Genomic DNA, 23,741 nt, shown 5'->3' with positions numbered 1-23,741 from the left:
CTTCCCGTCTCAGCTCCTCTCTGGCCACACGCCCTCGTGCCTCCAAGTGTCTGCACCGTTGCGCCCTCTGCCAGGCTCCCTGTCCCCGGGTTTGTGCAGGGCTGGCCCCTTCTTGTGCTGCTGGCAATCAGAGGTCACCTCGGCGCAGCCTTGAGGGCGCCCCGGCCTGGTGGACCCAGCGCTCCGTTGTAGCACCTGCTGCTTTTCCCTGTGGCGTGCGCTCTTGCCCTTCACATGGGTTCTTTCCCTGCTGGTGTCCATCCTGTCCTCCTGACTGTGAGCTCCCGGAGGGCAGCACCTTGTGGGGACTTTTCCAGCACTGGCAGCATTTGAGCGCTCGGGCACAGTCGCTGAAGGACTAGATAAGAAGATCCATCCCACCACCGGCCCGCTCAATTATTAGAGCCCAGTTGACTTGCGTCGTTTTAAACAGACTAGGTCGGTAACTATTTAAGTTAATCCTGTGATTTAGGCCCTTTGTGGGTATATCGGTTTATGGTGAATTACCAGATAACTCCCCACATTTCAGTAGCATATCACTATATATTTTCCCACGAGTGCTGGGTGGGTGTTCAGGTTGGAGAGACCACACTCTTTCGTGGTCCTTCAGGAACCCACAGTTCTTCCATCACGCGCCTGCTCCATCCCTAGGACATCATCCACCTCTGCGTCCATCAGCGTCAGGGGAAAGGACATAAAGAAATGCACGTGGGAGGATTTTATCAGGCAGGTTTCGAATGGCACGCATCAGTTCCTTTCCTCTTCCACTGGCAAATAGGTGGTCCGGGGCCACCAGGGAGGCTGGATAGTGGAGTCCAGCTGTGTGCCCCAAGAAGCGCAGAGGGGATTTTTGTGGACAACTAACGTTCTCTGCAACAGTGAGTAACTCATTTAGATTTACTGTGTTTTGCAAATTGTTCTTGAGTTTCTACCATGTGCCAAGCACTGCGCTGTGAGCTGGATGGAGAAGTGATTGAGCAGTACCTTGCCCCGGGAGGCGCTCCCAGTCTAGAGAGGGAGACTAGATGTGGTATGACATGCCTGCCATCCTAAGAGGAAAGGATAAAGTGAAAGTGCTCTGGAATTTCAGTGAATGATTCTAGATTTAAAAGCTACCTGGTGCTTATATCCAGTGAACTCCACTTGGAGACATAATCAAAATATGGTTGGTGGAGGAAGATGACATCAGGAACTATAGAAGCAGTTCATTATGTACAAATATGATAAGGAATAGTATGTACCCAGTAAAATCATATACTCAAAAATATTAAAATAAGAAAATTAATAAAGTTTGGAATATCTAAATTTAGATGAAATTTGAGTGATAGTTTTTCAATTTTGTAAAATGTTTTATTGTTAATATAATAAAAGGATTGCATAAATATGTTTTATTATGATATACTACCCATTGAAACACAGCTCACTGTTTCCCCCTCCCCCAGTCCCTGGCAATCACCATTCTACTCTCTGCTTCTATGAGTTTGATTATTATAGATCCCCCATATAAGTGGAATCCTGCACTATTTGTCCTTCTGTGACTGGCTTATTTCCATTAACATAATGTCCTCCAGACTCATCCACGTTGGCAGAATTTCCTTCTTTATTAGGGCTGAATAATATTCCATTATAAGAATATACAACAGTTTCTTTATCCATTCTTCTGACAGACACTTACGTTGTTTCCATATCTTGGCTATCGTGAATAACTCTGCGAAGAATGTGGGAGTGCAGATATCTCTTCAAGATCCTGTTTTGAATTCTTGTGGATATATACCTAGAAATGGAATTGCTGGATTGTATGTTAGTTCTATTCTCAACTTTTTGAGGAATCTCCTTACTGTTTTCCACAGAAGCTGCACAATATTACCCTCCCAACAATAGTGTGCAAGTGTTCCAATTTCTTCACATCTTCACCGACATTTAACTTTTTTTTTCATAATAGCCATCCTAACAGGTGTGAAGTGATATCTCATTGTCATTTGGATTTGCACTTCCCTTGTGGTTAGTGATGTTCAGCATCTTTCTATATACTTGTTGGCCATTTCTGTCTTCTTTGGATAAATGTCCATTCAAGTCCTTTGCCCATTTTTTAATCAGGTAATTTTTTTGCTATTGAGTTGTATGAGTTCCCTATATATTTTAGATGTTAACCCCGTATCAGATGCATGGTTTGCAAATATTTTCCCTCATTCTGTAGGCTGCCTTTTCAATCATTCCAAAAAAATTTTCCAGCTTTATTGAGATTTAATTAATATAAACCATTGTATAAGTTTAAGTACAACATGATTTGATATATGTAAATACTGTGAACTATTACTATGAGTTTAGTTAACACATTCATTACCTTATGTAGTTACAATTTTTGTGTATGTGTAGTAAGAAATTTTCAGATCTATTCTGTTAGCAACTTTCAAATGTACAGTACACTATTATGTTAACTATATATTATGTTATCTGTAATCACCATACTGACATTAGATCTCCAGAACTTATTCATCCTATAACCGGAAGTTTGTACTCTTTGACCACCTTTACCCATTTCCCCTGTCCCCCCGCCCTTGGGAACCACCAATTTACTCTCGGTTTTTATGAGATTTTATTTATTTATTTTTTTTCAGATTCTACATGTGAGATCGTACAGTATGTGTCTTTCTCTATCTGACTGATTTCACTTAGTATAATGCCTTCAAGGTCCATCCATGTTGTCGCAAACGATAGAATTTCTTTCTTTTTGACTGAATATTCCTGTGTGTGTGCGCGTGCGTGAGTGCTATTTATCTATATATGCATGTATCTATCTATCTACACATCTATCTTATCTTTCTGTCTCTATCTATCTAATCTATCTATCTATCATCTCTCCATCACAATTGCTTTTCCATTCATCCGTCAATGGAAACTTAAGTTGTTTCCATGTCTTGAATATTATAAATAATGTAGCAAGCCACATGGGGGTGTAGATGTCTCTTCAAGATAGTGATTTCATTTCCTTCAGATGTAACCAAGAAGTGGAATTGATGAATCATATGGTATTTCTATTTTTAATTTTTTGAGAAATCTCCATACTGTTTTCCATAGTGGCCGCACCAGTTTGCATTCCCACCAGCAGTGCATGAGGGTTTCCTTTTCTCCACATCCTCTCCAACACTTGTTAATTATAGCCATTGTAACCAGTGTGAGGTGATATCTCACTGTAGTTTTGATTTGCATTCCCTGATAATTAGTGATGTTGAACATCTTTTCATGTGCTGTTGGCCATCTGTATATCTTGTTTGGAAAAATGTCTGTTCAGATTCTCTGCCTATTTTTTGATTGGGTTGTTTTTGGTTGTTGTTGTTGAGTTGTATGAGATCTTTCAATATTTTAGAAATTAACTCATCAGATATATGATTTGCAAATATTTTCTCCATGTTGGTGGGTTGTCTTTTTATTTTCACAGTTTCTTTCGCCTTGCAGAAGCTTTTTAGTCTGACGTAGTCCCATTTGTTTATTTTTTATTTCCTTTGCCTGACTAGACATGGTATTTGAAAAGATACTGCTAAGACTGATATCAGAGAGTACTGCCTATATTTTCTTCTAAGAGTTTTATGGTTTCAGATCTTACATTCTAGTCTTTAACCCATATTGAGTTCATTTTTGTGTATGGTGTAAGACAATAGTCTACTTTCATTGTTTTGCTTGTGGCTGTCCAGTTTTCCCAACACCATTTATTAAAGAGACTTTCGTTTCTCCATTGTATGTTCTTGGCTCCTTTGTCAAAGATTAGATGTCCTTAGATGTGTGGGTTTATTTCTGGGCTTTCAATTCTGTTCCATTGATCTATGTGTCTGTTTTTTGCCAGTACCATGCTGTTTTGATTACTATAGTTTTTAGTATAATTTGAATTCAAGGAGTGTGATACCTCCAACTTCGTTCTTTTTTCTCAGAATTGTTTTGGCTATTTGGGGTCTTTTAAAGGATTTTTAAAGGTAATTTTGATTCTTGGAGATTTTCACTTTACTCATTAACTTTCAAACCTAAGACGCAGCTCTACTGTATATCAAAATATAAACAAAACAAAAAATGATTCATCTGTTTCATTTGCAGAGAGGTGGCCCTTATTTCAATAATAAATAATATTATGTAGGAAAGTAAAAGGTACTTAGTAAGATTATAAGTAAAATAATAGAAGAGAATACTATCTTTATATTTAAAAGGATGAAAATTGATTATACAGTTGAATAATAAATGGAAACCCAACGCATCATTAATAAATGGTCCCCAAAGAAATTTTGGGAAATGTTAGGTCAGTAGAGCCAAAGATGCTTCTTTGTGAACATATTAAAAACTCTGTGAGATTCCTAAGTCCCTAATGCCTATCTCAGAAGCCACATACGCTTTAAGAGGAAAATGCTCTTTTACACACCTAAGAGCAATTTGCATTACATTGATCAATAAAGTTGAGTTAATGTGGGAAAGCACAGAGGGCTTACTGGGTGATCTTGGTAAATTTTTTACTCTGAATTTCATTTTCTTCATCTGTAAAATGGGGGTAGTAATACCATCAGGAGTAATTATCAGAATTGGATATAATGTATTTAAAGGTCCTTACCATAGTTCTTGGGCTCCTACAAACCAGAGGCTGCTGGGATGACTTCAATTACACCTGGCCTGTGCTGGGGGTCATTCTGAGGACATGAATAAATTCATTTCATCCTCACAACATTTACACCTAAATCAGAAACTTTCAAGAACAATGACAGAGGAGATTAAAACTGCATTTGTGAAAAGAATTGCCTTGCTTATTCTCTGGCTTCTAAAAGTCCAATAATTGAAAACTTGTAGAATTTTAAACAAGGAGAGGAAAACTATATCTATTTTTTCTTGTGTTAGGTTTAATTTTCAGAAAATATACTTTCAAACAATAAAAATTACATAATTAGAGAGAACTGTGACAGAGAAAGAGATGCAGACTTATAACTTGTAACCTCAAAAGAATAATACTTAATTCGGTGATTATCAACCAAAACTTGATTCAGTGATTATAGATTAGATTACAGGTTAACGAAATGCAAACCAAATTCTTTTTCTCTTGCAGTCCTGTTTTAAAGAATCTTGATGGGAGAATTCTAATCGCTTCTTGAAAAGTGATATCAATAGTATTAGTCCCATATCTGACCACCTTGACTAGAATTGCTGCTGAGACATGGCAGTTTTCGTCATGGAAAGGGAAGTATTTGAACAAATTGAAATTCATATAAGATGAAACTCTCCTTAGTCTACGACTTTAGCTTTCTGATTGTTTGGGACATTCTCTGGGGAACTCTATTGTTTTGAGGTACCTCTCACAAGAGAGAGCTGGGTGGGACCAAACGGCTCTAAAGTCATTTGAGAAACAAATGACATACTCAACTAAAACATGTTAGTCCCTTTTTCAATGAAAGTGAATGGAATGTTCTACACTGAAAGAAATAAAAAAATGTTTGACCTAGATCTCTTACCAGTTTAATCCTTCCTTTATAGCCAAGCTTTCCCCTCCTTATTTAAAGGAGGAGGAATAACTGAAGAACAACAAGGGCATGGGAAGACGCCTGTTGCCCCCTCCACAAATAGTCACTGAACGTGCAGGACCCTGAGAAGCAGCCTTCCCAGAGCTGTTTGCCTTCACCTTTGGTCCTCAGCTCCTAGCAATCACACAGTAGGGATCATATTCTCCTTAAAAAAATTAACTAGGAGATATAGACTTCCACCAGCTGTTCGCCCAGCTGTTCCCCCACCTCTAACTCGGGTTTTGCAAATCTTTTTCCATTTCCAGTGGTAAAGAACCACACAACTCGAGATGCGCTGTGCTGCAGCATAGCCTACATGACTCACCTGCATTACAAGTACCTTGAGGACCACTAAGTGCGGTGTTTAGGAAACGAAGTTGATAGTCAGAGTGCATTCCTAGTAGGACAGGCACTGTAGTAAGAAGTCTACATACTTTCTCTTAATTAAATAAGAGAAATTAATTAATCTCAATTAAATTTATTATTCCTGAGCTTCAATCTCCTCATCTAAAAAAAATGGCATAATACAGGACCTACCTCAAAACAGCCTTCTGAGGATTAAATGGGGCTTATAGAAAGGAGAGTAATATTTATTGAATAGCTATGACGGACCAAGAACTGTGGTTTGTTCTTTCACATACCCTACCTCATTCACTAGCTCCATTTTGAAAATGAGGAAAATGATGTTAAGCGGAGGTGACCAAAACTATTTTTTCCCAGTGGAAGAACTTCCACCAAGAACCTAGAACACAAATATTTGTTGAGGGCTTACAACGTGTCAGGCATTTTTCTTGGTTGTAGTGAACAAGACAGAGGTCTGTCTCAAAGAGATTTCTAGTATAAGAAACCAGAAAATGTTTGGGGGTGAGGGGAGGGTAATGGCTTATAGGGAAGAAAAATCAATAGCACTGTTTTGGGCCATGGTAGGTTTAAGATGCCTATGAGACATCCAAAGGGTGAGGAGTAGGAGGCAGAGGGATAAGTCTGGAATGTAAAGGAGAGGTCTGGGCTGGAGATAAAACACGGTGGGTCAGCACATCGTCCATATTTAAAGCCATGGCACTGAATGCGGCTTCCTAGGAAAAAGGCATAGATGGAGAGCATGGTTAGCCCTCTAACATGTGATAGAGAAGAAACAGTCAAGAAAAGAACACAGAAGTGACCAACGAGTAAGCTGAAAAGTGCAGTCTGGTGTCATGGAAGCTAGAGAAAAATGTTTCAAAGAGGAGTAATCAGTAGTAAAGCTACTGAGAAGTCAAGTAAAATACAGAGAATTGACCACTAATTTTGGCAAAATGTGGTCTTTCATTCGACAAATATTTATTGAGTCCAACGATATACTAGATGCTGCTCAAGGGACTAGAGATATACCAGTGAACAAGGCAGATGAAAATCCCCACCTTCACGGGATTTGCATTCTAGTGAGAAGAGAAAGATAATTAAATCACAGTATGCTAGTTGGTTATTAGCACTTTAAAGAAAACTAAAGCAGGAAGGAGAGAGCTCTGGCTGTGGGGGTGAGGCTGCAATTTAAAATAGTGTCGAGGGATGACCCCACGGAGGTGCCTGCCGTTTGAAGACCTGAATGAGCAGAGGGAATGAGCTATGCGGGAGTCTGGAGAAGGTTGTTTAAAGAGGAAAGGACACGTGCAGAAGTGCCTGGTGAGTTTAAAGACCCATGGCTACAGTGGCTGGAACAGAGTAAGTGAGGAGGATCCCTGAATGAGGCAACGGGGCGACTGGTGAATACCTTTTAGAGCTTTCATTGTGAGACGGCAAGCCAGGGCTCTGAGCAAAGGAGTGACACTGGCTCATTCCCATGTTAACAGGATCGTGCAGACTGCTGTGTTGAGAATAGACTCTTGGGACCAGGCGTGGGGGTGGCGGGAGCAAAGACCGAAGCAGGAAAATTGGTTAGGAGGCAACCGAAATAATTTAGGGGAGAAACAGTGGGTGGGTCTTGGGCCAGGTGGTAATGGTGAATGCGGTGAGAAGTTTAGAGACTCTAGATACATTCTGAGTGTAAAGCTGACAGGATTTGCTGATTAGCTGGATGTACCATGTACAGGAAACCACCAAGCATGACACCAAGATCATCAGGCTGAGCTACGGGAAGGATGGAGTTAGCATTAACTGAGTTGAAGAAGACTTCAGGAATTGCGAATTGCATTCTGGACATTGTCCTTGAATATGAGAGGCGGGAGCTCTACTGCTTGAGTGAAGAGGCTGGCCCTGCTGGGAAGCATGCACAGTTCATTTGGACTGCAGAGTGCACACAGGCAGGGGGGAAGCTTGTAAAGGTGCCTTTTGATGGCTTCTAGTTTTTCAGTGAAATGGTGATCAAGGCATCAGCCAAGAGTATGCAGGGAGGAGGTGTTTGAAGTTTGAGAACAGTTGTTGAGGAGACGGGAGGAATGAGTGGACGAGGGTAATAAAGCAAAATTCCCGGGCAGCACTAAAGGCCCACTTGACCTGAGCCTGGTTGTTTTCCTTCAGTCACATAAAGGCACGCAGATGGAGGTGCGGAGTCCGAGGAGAGCTGGACTGCACTGTGAAGGTCTGCTGAGTACAACGGAATAAGAGAAGGGGAAGACGTTCAGTGCTCAAGTTCACTCACCCAGAGGAAGAGCGGAAGGGAAAACCACCACCACTTGAGAGCTTCAGGGGACACTGTATCTTCAGGGGAGAGGCAAGCTGCACTGAGAGCAGAGAAGCAAAGCAGCATTCAAACAGGCTGAGAACACAGGGGCTTTGGTTACTCCGTAAAGCTGTTCAGTGGAGCGGTGCGGCCTGACTGGAGTGCGTCAGGGAACAAGTCGGAGAACAGAAGTTGACAGAAACGTGGACAACCCTTTCAAAAACTTTTGCTGGATTACCTGAAGGTTGAAGGCAAAGTCTGGGTGTGTGTGTGTGTTTTAAGATGGAAGATATTACAGCACGTTTTTATACCAATGGAAAGATCCAGTTAAGAGGTTAAAAAATCGACGAGAGAGATGGGATAAATATGGGGATCCTTGCCGAAGCAAAGCCCCTGAGAAGGTCAGAGGACACTGTATCCAACACAAAAGTAGAGGAAATGGCCTTAGAGCCAACTCTGTAGAAGCCAAGGCACAGAAGGCTGCAGGCAGGAAGGTTGTGGAAACGTGAAGAGGCAAGACTGCTTAGTTCTCTTTAGAATGAATCTACTTTCTCTCTTCAAGTATGAGAGGAAGTTAGATCATCTGGAGGGGGGAGAATGTTGGAGATTGGATGAAAAATAAGGGTGAGAGAAAGTCATGTTTGGGAAAATAAATTTACTAGGGAATTACAGTAGGTCTGTTTGGCAGTAGTATCAAGTGCCCACCTGAGATCTGTGGTCATAATTCTGAAGTGAGATCAGTCAACACAGTTGTGCAATTTTTCCCCATCAGGCCTTGCTGCTTGGGTGCAGGCGCCGAGTAAGTGGCTTAACAAGGACTGAGGGCTGTGCCAGGTGAGTATGACAGAGGGAGCAAGATACAAGGGGGTTAGGATGTTTGCAGTGAAGTGGTGCAAACACTGGGCCGCAGTCTATGCTTCATAGGGAAGGAAGCAAGGACATGAAAGGAGTCTTGGACGATGACAAATGATGTGATCAAGAGACTGCAAGTCTGGATGAGGTTAGAGAGCTGCTGGAGGGAAAGAACTGCGGTACACAACTCCAAGGGTCGAAGACAATAAACCAAGAGGGGGGTATGTAAGATTTTGGAGATGGTGCATTATTTTCTCCATCACCTAAAAAAGAGTATTAACTAAACAAAACTTTTATGATCAAGTTAATGCTGTTTGTGGCTACATTAAAAAGAGTACTTTCTGATTACATCACTGGTTTGGTCAGGGTTTGTTTGGCTGGAAGAGTTAATATCACCTGATTTGAATTTCACAATCAATCCCAATATAAAATGAATGCCCGATGATTTATTATAGGGAAGCACTACAGCATACAGGGGAAATCTATAAAATTGTTTTGACATCAACATTGAAAGATATATTTGGCCTTAGCTTTTCACATAAATTTTATGATGCCAATATTAAAACAAGGAAATGCTCATTCCATAATTAAGTTGAAATTTTCCAATGAATTCTATTATCACCAGCAACTTTAAAGATAAGAGGAATTCTCTGGGAGTGTATATAAAACAGGAATTAATTTAAAGGAAAACATTTTGTTGCTAAGGACTTAAAAATAAACAGAAAAAACACTCATTACAAAATTTTTATTCCACTGCATTGTCATTTAAAACTACAAGAATATAAGCAAATATCATCCAATGTGAGAAGAGATTCAGGGTGATCATCTGCAGTATTTAGTGACAAATTAACAGCATCGTGGAAATTGTCAATTCATTTAAAAAAATAGTCGTTTCATTAAATAATAATTAAAATAAGCTTTGTCTCTGTGTCTAATTAAACTTCCATTCGGCTTATACAATTCCATTTTCTCCCACTGGAAGCTGTGCGGGATCCAGCCCGACTGTCTTCATTGACACAGCAACATCAAACAAATAGTCATAGCACTCACACCTGCGAAAGAAACAGTGACAAGAACTGAAGGTCTCCAGTGAAATCGAGTTCTCCAGTCCTAACAATCACACTTCTCCTCTCCGTCAAGTTAACCTTGTTCCTAGGACATTTTTTTCTCAATTCCCAAGCCAAATTTTTCTTATTTTGCCCCCATTATTAAAACATGGAAAGGAATTATATCGAATCATGCAATCATATTATATATTTCTCAGGAAATAAAAGGGAGTTTGGAATATACTACTTAATACATAAATTTCAATTTTTTACAATGTGCTACTTTTTGAAGTGAATGTAGCAGATCATTACATAACTTGGGTTAGCTTTATTCTCCCTCCCAGCATTAAACTCTGAGAACAAGATCTGTGTCTCTGTCTTTGTATCAAAGTGCATAGTGCCTTGCCAAATAATAGCTTATCCAACAAATATTTCTTAATAAGTCAATACATAATACAAATCAAATATCTAGAAATAATAAGCTATTTAAATTTAAACCAATTTGACAGGTAACACACAAAAAATCATACTTCATTTTAAATAATAAAACATATTTTGTTCTCTTTCACCTTTAGTGTGAACTTTTTCCAAAAGTAATCTCATTTATACTCACATGGTCTTAGCCTTCTCCCATGTTTCTCCCCAGACATACACTCCATGACGTCTGACTAGCACCGCACAGGAGTCTGGGTACTCATTCATTGCACGAGCCATTCGTTCTTTGAGGTCTTTCTCCTCAGGTGTATTCTCAATAATGGGTACCACTAACATATCATCATATCTGTAAGACAAAATAAGCCATTTCTTTTCCATTAGAACAAATAAAGGAGGCCGGCCCGGTGGCACAGCGGTTAAGTTTGTGCACTCTGCTTCGGTGGCTGGGGGTTTGCAGGTTTGGATCCTGGGCATGGACCGACGCACTGCTTATCAAGCCATGCTGGGGTGGTGTCCCATATAAAGTAAAGGAAGATGGGCACAGATGTTGGCCCAGGGCCAATCTTCCTCAGCAAAAAAAGAGGAGGACTGGCATTGGAAGTTAGCTTAGGGCTAATCTCCCTCACAAAAAAAAAAAAAAAGATATTCATATGAAAAATTTATAATTTTTTAAGTAACTAGTTAGATATTCTCTTTATATCTGGAAAGCCACACCAAATTATGAACAAGATGTTGCATGTTATTTTGTGTATCTTGAATAAACATCTATATCAAAAGATGCCTTGGGAATTTGGCAGGCATTGTTCTAATCCTAAGTAGAAGTGGCAGAAATTTGTATAGGATACCCAAACCTAACAAAGACATTATCAAGATCATACAAGTATTTCCTTGAAGCAGAGATAATCACAATATTCTTAACAGGAGATGGGAAATGACAGGTCTCAGAATCAGAAGCGTAAGAAGGATTAACACTTGAACTACTTAGTAAGCAGGAATTTTCCAAAGATGCAAAATCATTTTATTTTATCTCTGCAGGATGCCCAAGTGTCTCAGATAGGCAAATACACCAGGTGTGGCTTGTGGCACTGGGACAGCAAGAACCTTCTGGAGACAACTATCGAAGGCACGATAATATGTGCATCAGAACATTCTCCAATCTGTAGCATTAGAACTTGCTTTACTTCCTCCTTGTTCTCAGTAAATACATGTAAGGAAATCAGAATACGCTTTCTCCTTTTTGTTCAGGTAATAATATTTAAGCAAATAACTTAGTTATTGGTAAAATTAAGTCTATCCTCGAGGTCATTTATAACTAGTCAAAACTCAGACATGTTTTCCTTTTCACATGAATTTCTCTTGCCTTTTTAATCTAACATCCGCTTTTTCACAACCTCTGTAATGGCTAAACTTAAAACAAATGTTCTAGGTAAAGTTATTATCAGAAATGGCTAGTTTAGGGCAGGTATAGTCTAAGTAGCTGTCATGTGTTAAACACCTCGGCCAACCATTGATAGTATGGAGTTGCTCATTATTTCACTTAAGCAAAATACAGGTAATTATAAAATATTCTTAATTAGGGAAGGAATGAATTGCTAGTCCAAAATCTTTCCTAATATTGGCTAGGAGAACCACAAACTTATATTTTCCTCTAGCATATACTGAATAGTCAGACATATTTTCAGGGGCAAAATAATTCCATAGCAAAATAAGACCAGAAAGCTACTTTAACCCCAGCCGCTCCTTTCACAGACAGAACTCTCATCTGCACCAGTTAAATGAAGAACAGCGCCAGGATGGTCCTCTGACCATCAAACAGTGTTCTTTTCACTCCACCATAGGCATGTTGCTTCCAAAAGGGAGGACAATTATATTTAAATATGGTAACCTCCCCCGGTAAGAATTAGGTATTTCAAAGTTAAAAAAAAAAAAAAAAAAAAAAAATTAAGAGTAGAGAATATCAAAACCCTCCTTTCTTACTTCATCCAGACTTCACTGCTCCTTCTTTTGAAAACTGGACTCTTAGGATTCTCCCCAAATTCTGATAAAGTACCACTGCCCCCCAAGCTGTGATAATGACCCTGTTAGACTTCCCAGCCAGGCTTAACCAGAACTGCAAAGGACATCTCAAAAGCCCGCATTCTTTCAATTCTGAAACATTAGATATAACATACAGAATGTGTACGTTATGATGCATAAGAAACGGCAATTTTCCATTCATGTCACTCTTGTTCCCACAAAATCCCAAAGGCTATGTGCTCTGTTCCTCTACCCACCTTTTACACGTTCTTCTCTCCTATTTTATTTCTTCACCAAGGCAATCAAATGCCAATAACATGGATGGCACACGGAACGCCTCTCCTTCAAGACCCAGATATGGAAAAGGCAATAGGGGGTACTCTCTTCAGTACGTATACTTTCAGAATTTAAATACTGAACTTTTGTAAACAGGTATTTCACAGTGCTGAGGAATGCTTTAGGCACGCAATAAACATTAATTAAAATCAAATCAATTTCTCAGCACACTAGTTTAAACACGTACATTCGATTACTTAAGTGCCGTAACAATAAGATGTTGCTGTGAGAACACTTTAGAGAAAGTGGCACTCTTTTCTCTAAACGAGGCAGAATCAGGCCCTTTAGGAAATTACAAAGGGTGAGGGCTCAGGAGGAAGAATGCCAACACATTCAGATGAAACGCTGAGCCCGAGGACAGGTTTCTCCATGTCACTATATTCCGGATTTACGAATAATTACTACACTTTTGTGGACTGGTGGATTTATCTGATATCTAGAAGGCCTCTGTTCTACACTATCTATGCCACTTTCCACAGTGAAAAATTATAAAAATAGAGAGATCTATTTAATTAAGATTATTAGAAAACTTTTATAAATATGAAAATGTTCTAGAAATACTAAATTAAATCAAAAAGAAAGTATAAACTTTAGTCAGGGCTGAAACTTCCTGAGACAAAGTGAAGGTGAGGAGACCCCGCTCCTTGGGTTCTTCAACATGAGAACATCATCTCCCCACCTCTTCAGACGTCTCAGCCGAGGTTTTCTCATTTTACTCTGACACACGTTTCATTACTCATGTTCTAAGACTTTATCAAGGCCGAGTGAGGGTGGGGCAGGAGGAGAGGAGCCATCTGATCTGTGTCGCTGAGAACAGATCTGGATGTATATTAAGTGGGGTATTATTTAACATAGATCCCGCCACATCTCATTAAATGCATAAAAAGATTAGTATCCTATTTATCAAAAGAAGGAAAAATACTTTTCAAATTATTTAAGCAAAAACAGAAAAAAAAATACCTATAATACCCTCCTGAGGTCCATTTCTTTATTCCTTTGATCATCTCTTGATGTGTAATTTTAAACTCCCGTCCTGGGAAGAGCAGGGTGGCCAAGACGGCAGCTTTCGAGTGCGTGTGGATCACGGCACCTGCTCCTGGCAGGGAAGAAGACAGCGCACACTCAGTGAAAACTAAACTACACCTTTCAGAAAGAAAAAAACCACACACGCACACACACACAAATATATGCATATAGGTTAGGGACTTGTTTTTCTCGGGGTGGAATAATAAGTTGGCGGTGGGGAGGCGGGTAAGGAGGGAGGTAGGGAGACAGGAATACTAATAGAGGAGTTGGAAAGCAAAAAAGAACTCAACTTCACCCAGCACAAGGATAATACACAATACTTCACACACGCTCAGGAAATCCCTGTACTCGGAAGCACAGCGATAATAATTAGGGAGCTCCTTATCACACCACTACCCTGACTCAGTGAGGGGCTCCTGTGTGCCAGGCACTGGGCAAACCTTCTTCACATACGTTATCCCCTCGCATCGTCACACCACCACAGAGGTAACTTCTATCTCCTCCCTCTAACGTCAGGAAATGGGGGCTCAGCGACGTTACATAACTTGTCCATGTTCACAGACAGTGGGGCACGGCTCGGATCTGAACCCAGGTCAGTCTGACTTTTCATCACCAAGTTAGGCTTCACAGCACAGGCCACGTCTTGGTAACTTAAGGGATGGTAAGAATTTTTAGGTATAGATGTAATAGATTTATCTAGAAACGATTTACATGCTATAAAATTCAGTAATTGCTGTTTTTGCAATTGGAAGTTTATTTAGCTTCCTGCTGTTAGGATCTGTTGCTGAAGTTACATCCTGCCAGAAGCAGCTGACAGCGTCCCGGCACAGAGCACAGCACAGTTCCCTCTCGGTGCTGACCTCCCTCAGCGGCTGTAACGCCTGGTTCTGATGACGGCACTGTCAGGGTGGAGCCTGCACTTTAGTTATAATCTTCTATTTGCACACTGTCCTCTAGGCTCAACCTTTCTAGGCTGGTTTTCTACCACAATTTCTGGGAATTAAAATAAGACTCCTACTTTCATCATACAGTAAATGTTTCAAAAAGAGAGGACCACTCCAGCTGAAATGAAGGCCATAATTCTCCCTCATTTGTGATTTACTTTTACTACAAGCTCCCACAGGTATAACTCTAAACTAAGAGTGGGAATCTGATTGTAAATATAATATTTAGTCAGTCAATCTGACAATGCAGTGGAGTCAGACTGACCTGGGTCAGAATTCTGGCCCTAATACTTGAGCTGTTTAATTTGGGAAGATTTCCCAGAGCCTCTGTTCTCTCACACACAAAATAATAACAGACCTTCCCTGTGGGCTGATGGGAGGACTGAACAAGTTAACACATTTCAAGTTCTTGCACATAGTAGGTATTCAAGAAATGTTAACTACAATAATAATTACCATTATTTAGGAGAGCCTACTCTGCAAATAGCCAGCCCTGGTGGTCTAGTGGTTAAGATTCGGCGCTCTCACCACCGAAGCCCTGGTGAGGGAACCATACCGCCCCTCTGTCGGTTGTCATACTGTGGTGGCTGTGTGTCGCTGTGATGCTGAAAGCTATGCTACCAGGATTTCACGTACCAGCAGGGTCACCCACGGTGGACAGGTTTCAGCGGTGCTTCCAGACTAAGACAGAGTAGGAAGAAGGACCTGGCCACCCACTTCCGAAAAACTGGCCATGAAAACCCTGTGAATAGCAGCGGAGCATTGTCTGATACAGCACCAGGAGGTGAGAGGACGGTGCAAAATGACCAGGCAGGGTTCCGCTCTGCTGTCCAGAGGGTCACCTATTGGAATCGACTCCACGGCATTAACACCAACAAACTCGGCAAATATTCTGTATGTCAAACACGTTTTCTGCCCACCTCTGATTGTGTAAGCATTCATGAAAAGAGGAGTGCACTGGCTTTTTTTTAGATTCTTATATGGTGGAGGTCCACTTATATCCTGTTCATTTATGTCACAAACGAACATGTCTTCAGGCTATTTATAGAGGGAGAAAAAGAAAAAAAGGCGGGTCATACAGTATCAATTAGAAATGTCCCCTTTCTTTACATACATTTCTATACATATATTATACACACACACAGAGTGCTAATATATATGTATACACATTTAACTCATATTTTAAATATTCATATAATTATAGTTTCTCAAAGTTTTTTAGCCATTTTGAGAAATAAAAAATGTTTTCTACTAATAAAAATATTCTTGAGTTAAAAAAGTTTCCTTCAGAATTTAAAGAAAAAAGTGATATGTAAAATTTATTATGTGTAATGATGTTGCTGTCATTTTATCAATTTAGCTTCCCAACTTTACCCTATAATTTCATAACTATATTCCAGAGAGACTATATAAAGAAACCATCATTCTAAGATGAGTGTTACAATTTTTTTTCACATAATATAAGAGGAAAAACAGAGTAAAATCTTATATTCTGAGAAACTTACAGTACTCAGCAATGTTAATCTCAATAAGGTATATTATTCTTCAAGTTCTAAGAAATTATGCACATCTACAGATTTTTCCTAGTAATACATGCATATTTCTGACTTGTAACTTTTATTTGTCAGAGTTTATTATAAACTATAATATAAATGTTTTATTAATGAAGTAAAATGCCTTAGATAGAAGTATATGTTTGTTTTAACAAGATTTTGGGTATTATTCTAGCATTAACACAAAATAAGTCTTCTCAAAATTTTGAAATGAAGTTTTATAACTTTAAATTGGAATAGCTTTGCTATTATTAAACATGAATCAGTTTGGTCCATTTGAGACTATCAATCTTTTTACCCTACTAGCCTGATAAAGGTGGTATCACAATGCTACAAAGTTATAATCACTTTTTATTATGACTTAAGATTGTGCTATTCACTTTGCCCTCTAGAGGCTGAAAGAGATTTCAAAACATACTGGTTACATGGAGGATATTTACCACCTCAAAAATAATTTAAGAGTTACTCAACAAATGATTGTTCAGTAGTTATGTAAATTATCACAATATAACCACCCTTCAAAACCAACACTTCTTTTAAAATTAATTCCATTTCACCACACAGTAATCAAGTAGAGAAGAAAAGACATGTGAGTTTCAGAAAGACCCCTTTACCATACCTGAATCCGTTCCTTTTGCACTCCTGAAGGAGCAATGTAGATTTCATTGCTGGGAAAACAAAATACAGAAATGGTATTTATTTAACTCTAATGTTCTGCTTTTGCACAAAGAAAAGTGTATCCTTCCAATACAATCGTTACATTCTTTATAAATCAAGTCATACAAACAGTTGCTTGATTTAATTAATGGTATAGGCTGTATAGAAAGAATACCAATTACTGTAATGCTGGTGACACAGTAAAATGTTGACAGTTGCTTTTGTCTTCTACGTTTTCATATATATATTTCTTTATTTCTTCTTATAGTGCAAAATCAATGGTAACCATGATTTTTCTGGTTAGGGAAATAAAATTCTGAAAACACAAGTCTTTACCATCTTTAAGCATGAATAAGCAGAGTTTATCCTACTATACGCGAGATACAGTCATTCCAAAATCCAATCGGGGGAAAATATGCTCCTTAGGAGTGGACTTTTGTGTTGCAAGGAATCAGGTTTAAGTTTCTCATCTGAAATGCTCTTATGATAAAAATATGAAGTTCAGAGACCTCTGCTGGACAGTTTACTAAATTACAGCATTAACACTGGGCGGCTTTTCGGGTGGGACAGTATGCTTCCTATTGGAAAAGCACATGTATCTTGTGAAAATATTTGGTAATAAAGCTAGCACAATTGCAAAAGTTAGAAATATAAAAGGAATGGCTTCATCTGGAGATCTCTGTTACAGAATGCTGTGCTAAGGGAGACGCTACACCATATCATTTACCACAAGGTGCTCTCAAATTTGATTTGGAAACTAATTTCAAAAGCTTCTTTAAATTCTCTCCACTCTCAATAGAGCTCCTTTGGCTCATTTATCAATTTCAGTTCCTGCCAGAGGGTATTAAACAGCTGCCACATACACGCAAATGAAGGAAATGCCAGCCCCTGCACACCCCAGCTTCTGCCACTGAGGCATGGACACAGGGACATGGAATGAAGATTAACTGTTTCGTAGTGAAAATGAGGATGACGGCCTATACTGAATCGAGCTGTCAAACTGAGGTTACTAATAAACCTACAGACTTGGAACTGACCAAGACGTAAGGTCCAGTGGTGAATTAATCTAGAACAGGAAAGCCTGGCCACGGGAGCGAGCCCAGAGCACAAGGCTGCATCCCAGCATTTGTCTCCACGAGGCAGCTGCTGTGTCAGAGCTTTGTCGCACAAGAACACTAGAGCGACACTGCTCTGGAACCAGTGGGAATGCGCAGGGATCATATGTTAAAAAGGGCCTTGTACAAATACCAGGGATCCAAAGCTTTTGTCCTTGTGTAACATGGAAGAAACTTTAGAATCCTGTGTGGTAGGCATCCAATCACCTCCCCTGGTGAGTGGACTCATTGGTCATCTCGTGTGGGGAGAAATTTATGCAGTCCTGGAAACATACGCAAGTAAAACACAGAACAGTTTGCTGGTAAATAAAACCCATCTGCAAAGTAGGAAAATCCAGGGTATTTATTCTGTTTATTCAAGTGATCTGGTATGCTAAATCTGTTTATTACTGCCTTTGTAAAATGGAAATCAGTTTAGACTTTAATCAACTTTGGGTAATTAAAAGATCAGCTAAATAGGTTTTAGAAAAAATATATTTTATTTAGAAAAAATTTTATTTAGAAAAAATATATATCACAGGTTCGGATCCCAGACACGGACCTACAGCACTCATCAAGCCATGCTGTGGTGGCGTCCCACACTCAAAACAGAGGAAGAATGGCACACGTGTTAGCTCAGCGCCACTCTTTCTCAAGCAAAAAGACGAAGATTGGCAACAGGTGTTAGCTCAGGGCCACTCTCCCTCACCAAAAAAAAAAAAAAAAAAAAAAATCATCTAAGTCTTACTATGCTTCAACTATTTTGTCTACGATAAGGGTTTACTAATTTTAAATCTAATAGCATGCAACAGGATTAGAGTCTCTGACACATATCAATATTACGCTGTGAAAACACGAAATGTCAAATTTGAGTGGTAGGGACCCAAGCTAAACACAAAGGCTGCTGAGTATCCTGGAATTGCCTTGTTTACTGTTATTTTCTTGGTCCTCCATTTCCTCCTCCCATTTAATTCTTATAAATAGTGTCTTAAGCTGTCTTTTGTATACATCTTTTGGTACCACACACCAGAAGCATAAGCTGGAATGGTATCAGCAAACCTTGGAATCAGCAAATAATTTTAAACTTCCACAGATCTTATTGTCAGTATTATTCTGGAAACATAATTTATTGGGTTTACACTTCATTCCAAATTTATTTGTTCTAAGTATCAAAGAAAACCAAACTTTCACTAACAACATGAGAATAATATTGCTGATAAAGTTATTGATGTGGGCTTATGAACTCATTTAAATATTAGGGAAAAGTTAATCATTTTACTATAAAATACCCATTTTACTCTGTAATGTACAAATTTAACAGGATTCCAAATATAGTGCCATAAAATTGTTGCTGTTTCCACACATGACCTCAGGGAGGCGCTCCTCACCCAATGAGAACTTAAGGAAAAAGCATTTTATACATAAGATGCAACTTTCCTATAAATTGATGCTAGTGCTATAAAAACTATTTAATTTTAAAAGATGCCAGTGAGTATTTTATGGTGGCCACACACAATTTCAGTGCATGGACTAGTAAAATTCTGCTAGAAAGAATATAGTCCTTTTATGATAAAAAAAAAATTGCTCTTGTGATTTTCAATGGTCCCTTATGTGCATTCTATTTTTAACTTTGCTGTTTTTTTTAAAGAGCCAGTTAAAAATGGTTCTTTTAACTCAGTTTGGTAGAAAGCTCTATTTTGTACCTACACAAACTATTTAACTACACGCAAATAAAAAGTAGTTAATTAAAGGCAACATTTAGAATATGATTTATTATAAGTACAGCTGAGAAACCAAATTACTGGGACTCAACTCCTAACTGAAACAACAACAAATTTTGTTATCGAAAGGACTTTGCTGTAAACAGGTCAACTTGAAAATTTTGGCAAACTAATGTGAAAGTCTGCAAAATGCTGAATCGACACATGAGCACGGGGTGGATGATGCAAGAGGAGGCGCAGACGGATGCTCGATGTGAACTGAGCACATCCCTACATCCGCAACGTTGACAGCTGTGACTAAGGCCCCTCCTGCCGTCTCCCACAGGTCAATTAACAGTTCTGAGTTACCTGGTGATTTGAAACATGAAATTACAATGGCATCATCTTGGGGTATGTCATAAAACCCTGTGGGAGATCAAAATTGGCCACCCTGAAATATATCTGTTTACCTTGATTATTTTCTCTGATGGACATTTGACCTCCCCCACTAACTGCCTAAAGGAATTTAACTCTGGGTATGGACAGACTGGCAGGGTCCTCGCTAAGCCCATTCTTAACAAAGTTCTGTTTACCAAATATTTACATTTGTAAACATATCTTCCTCTGTGTAGTGGGAAGGGGGGGGATGACCTTATCTGTGAAAACTCTTATCAGGACAGAAGAAGATGACTTAAATGTACATACTCTTGATTACTCTAATTCCTGTCTCTCCGGCCACATTCTCTATAGGCGGCCCTGCAAAGCATTGTCTGACAAACATTTACATTTCCCTCTTCATGTAAATTGTCTTCTTCCCCCTCTGAAATCCCAAAACACCACCCACCCCCAATATCCTCTTTTGTCTTTAGCTGAAGATCGTATTTAAGACAAGAATCTCTGGATTGTGTTGAGAAACTCAGTGTCCCCGGTTTCTCCCATGTACACGTTATTAAACTTGGTATTATTTTCTCCTGCTAACCTGTCTTGTTAATTATTTGGCCAGCCAGAAGACCCTTAAGGGAAAGGGTGGAGGGGAATTCTCCCTCTTCCCCGACAACCCCTTTTGTTCAAAATGCATTTATTATATTTACTACAAAATGCAGCCTCCTTGGGGGCATTACTATATACATTCAATAGAATATAAATATTGAAGTAATTCAATTTTGTTAAAGTGAGTTAGGATAAAGATATAAATCAAGTTACTCAGTTTAACACTCAGTTCCAGACAATAATATTCCTAAAACATTTCAGGAGGAAAAATATTAATCCTACTCCAGAAGCACTTCAGAGAATGAGATCCCACAACCTCTATTTTCACTGTTAGTAAGTTCCTTATTTCTTCATCCTCTTGGAGGAAAGAAACTGAATCAATCTAATGAACAATTAAATACTATTCATTTCTCTGTTTGATTTGAGTCCAGTACCTCTTGTTTTGTCCTCTGAGGAACACAGACCAGCAGGTGCCATGTCCACTAATAATGATATATGCACTTAGAAAGGAATATTGCCTTTCTTCTGACTCAAGAAAATGTAGTTTTTAAGATTTTCAGTAGTTAGTAATCTGTATATAAGTGACTTTAAAATATGTATCTAAACCTTTGAAACAAATCCTGTCTACCTAGAGGGGATCCTTTCTAATTCCAGACATAGGAACAGACAGTAGTCCCCCCTTATCCACGAGGAACATGTTCCAAGACCCCCAGTGGATGTCTGCAATCACGGATAACACTGAACCCTATATATACTGTGTTTTTCCTGTACATACGTACCTACGATAAGGTTAAATTTATAAATTAGGCACAATAAGAGATTAACAACCATAACTAATAATAAAGTTGGCTTTGGGGCCATTAGTAAGTAAAATAAGGGTTACTTGAACACCAGCACCATGATACCACGATGGTGGATCTGATAACCCAGACAGTTACTGAGTGACTAACGGGCAGGCAGCGAATACAGCGTGGATACCCTGGACAAAGGGATAATTCTTGGAGAGGGATGGTGTGAGAGTTCATCATGCTACTCAGAATGGTATGCAATTTAAAACTACGAACTGTTCACCTCCATTTAATATTTTCAGACTGAGGTTGACCAAGGGTAACTGAAACTTCAGAAAGTGAAACCCCAGGTAAGGTGGGACTACTGTACTTGGCAGCATGTTATTTAGCTTTGGTACTCCAAAGGCTGAGGACCAAATTATCCTGATCAGAAATTGTGGTTCTTAAATCCTGAGGTATTTGTTATAACTGCAACATCTGCACCCTTGTTCCATTCAGTTATGCAGATAACCATTTCTCCATTTAGATACAAAATATCTTCAGTATCATCTAGAACTGCTCCTCAGTTGTTCTCTGGACATAAGACATGTTCGGCTCTCCATGGTTGACTTAAACGGAGAATTCCCAGAAATGAAATCAGCCAGAAACTTACCCATGCTTCAAGCTAATTCCTCCTCCAGTCCCAGTGACCCAGCCCAAACGGTAAAACTGTTTGCAAAGTTCTGGGATCAGGTATCTTGGATGTTCCTTGTCCTTAAAAAGAAGATAACGATTTTTAAAATAGACAATATTTTATCGAGTGATTATCCTAGCTGACATCTCTATCAAGAAGCCAATTTACGGAAGTTTAAGAAAACCTGCCATAGAGAGGGTACAGTGAGGGAGAAAACTATTATGAAATACTTGACGTTTTTAATGTTTAGAAGGTGGATTTACTATATTATTTGGCAGCCTGGAACTATTCAGTATAGGGCCATACAGTCCAGCACTGCGGAACAGGCTGTGAGAACAATCACAGAGTGTCTACTGAAATGGCTGGAGTCACACAGAATCTAGCGCTGAAAGAACATGCTTCAGTTTGTCCAGAAAATTTCTTTACATAAAGCACCTTATTCAATTAAGGCACGACATACATGAGATACTATGATAGTTCCTTGTTCATAGCCTGTGTTGGCTCAATTTTATTTTTATTCTAAAATGTCCCATCTTTTTTCCATAGTGATATTATTTTCTCTTATTACAAAAGAATATATACTCATTATGGTATATAAAGTCAAGAAAATAACATCAAAAGCACACACTCAGTAACAACCACAATTAATACATTCTGGGCCCATTTCTATGAAGATACATGTATACAGAAGCATACGTATACATGTTGGGATAAACATCCAGCTTATTTTTATGTAAGTCTAAAGATTACTTCTTTAGGAAAAAAACACACCCACATTTCCCTCTCTTTTTTAAAGTTAAAATTAATGAAAACAAAAATAAAGAAGAAATACAATGCACTCCATTTTTGGCAGTATGATATACAACCCTTACCTTGAAAACTAAAAATGCTAAATAAATTCCAAAATAAAGCGCTGAGATGTCAAGAAAGCAAGTTTTCATAGGGGCCATAAAAGAAATGAGAGCAAGACTACCTGGGAGGGAACTGAGCTCCAAAGCCATAATTTCCCTGGAGGTATTTGCAAAATTCTCGTGATTTGCAGCTTCAATTCTGATAGCTATACAGGCCCCTAGAAACCGAGACACAACCCAGGGCGTGCTCACAAGGGGGCGTCTAATAGAACCCCCACAACAGCCTGAGAACCCCACGACAAGGGCGAACAAGAAACAGACCCACCGTGCAGGAAAGCACAGCAAAGACACTTAGCTATATCATTCTTCTTGTCACTGGGTAAAGGGGAAAAATATCTTTGGGTCCAAAGAAGGGTTATTATTGAACAGACTGAATTTTCAGCTACAGTCATACACCATGTAACGACGTTTCAGTCAACAACGGACCACATATACGATGTTGGCCCCATAATATTAGTCCCATAGAGCCTAGGTGTGCAGTAGGCTACACCATCTAGGTTTGTGTAAGTATACTCATGATGTTCCCACAACAACGAAGTCACCTAATGGCATAT

At 39.1% G+C, this 23,741-nt stretch overlaps 1 protein-coding gene across 1 annotated transcript in view; it reads right to left on the bottom strand.

The window, feature by feature from the left end:
- Window positions 1-9,748: 9,748 nt before the first annotated feature.
- APIP (APAF1 interacting protein) overlaps window positions 9,749-23,741 on the bottom strand; it is a 32,544-nt gene continuing 18,551 nt past the window's right edge. The window contains exons 2-7 of the mRNA XM_058527162.1: window positions 22,256-22,356; window positions 16,994-17,042; window positions 15,742-15,859; window positions 13,812-13,947; window positions 10,678-10,845; window positions 9,749-10,070 (exon numbers count right to left, since the gene is read on the bottom strand). Of these exons, the coding sequence (XP_058383145.1) occupies window positions 9,971-10,070; window positions 10,678-10,845; window positions 13,812-13,947; window positions 15,742-15,859; window positions 16,994-17,042; window positions 22,256-22,356 (672 nt within the window). The 3' untranslated portion in view covers window positions 9,749-9,970. The remainder of the gene's footprint in view (window positions 10,071-10,677; window positions 10,846-13,811; window positions 13,948-15,741; window positions 15,860-16,993; window positions 17,043-22,255; window positions 22,357-23,741) is intronic.

This window comes from Diceros bicornis, chromosome 31 (assembly GCF_020826845.1).
Source record: "Diceros bicornis minor isolate mBicDic1 chromosome 31, mDicBic1.mat.cur, whole genome shotgun sequence".
NCBI classification, from domain to species: domain Eukaryota; kingdom Metazoa; phylum Chordata; class Mammalia; order Perissodactyla; family Rhinocerotidae; genus Diceros; species Diceros bicornis.
The sequence above is the reverse complement of the archived record's forward strand: the minus strand, read 5'-3'. Positions and strand labels throughout refer to the sequence as shown.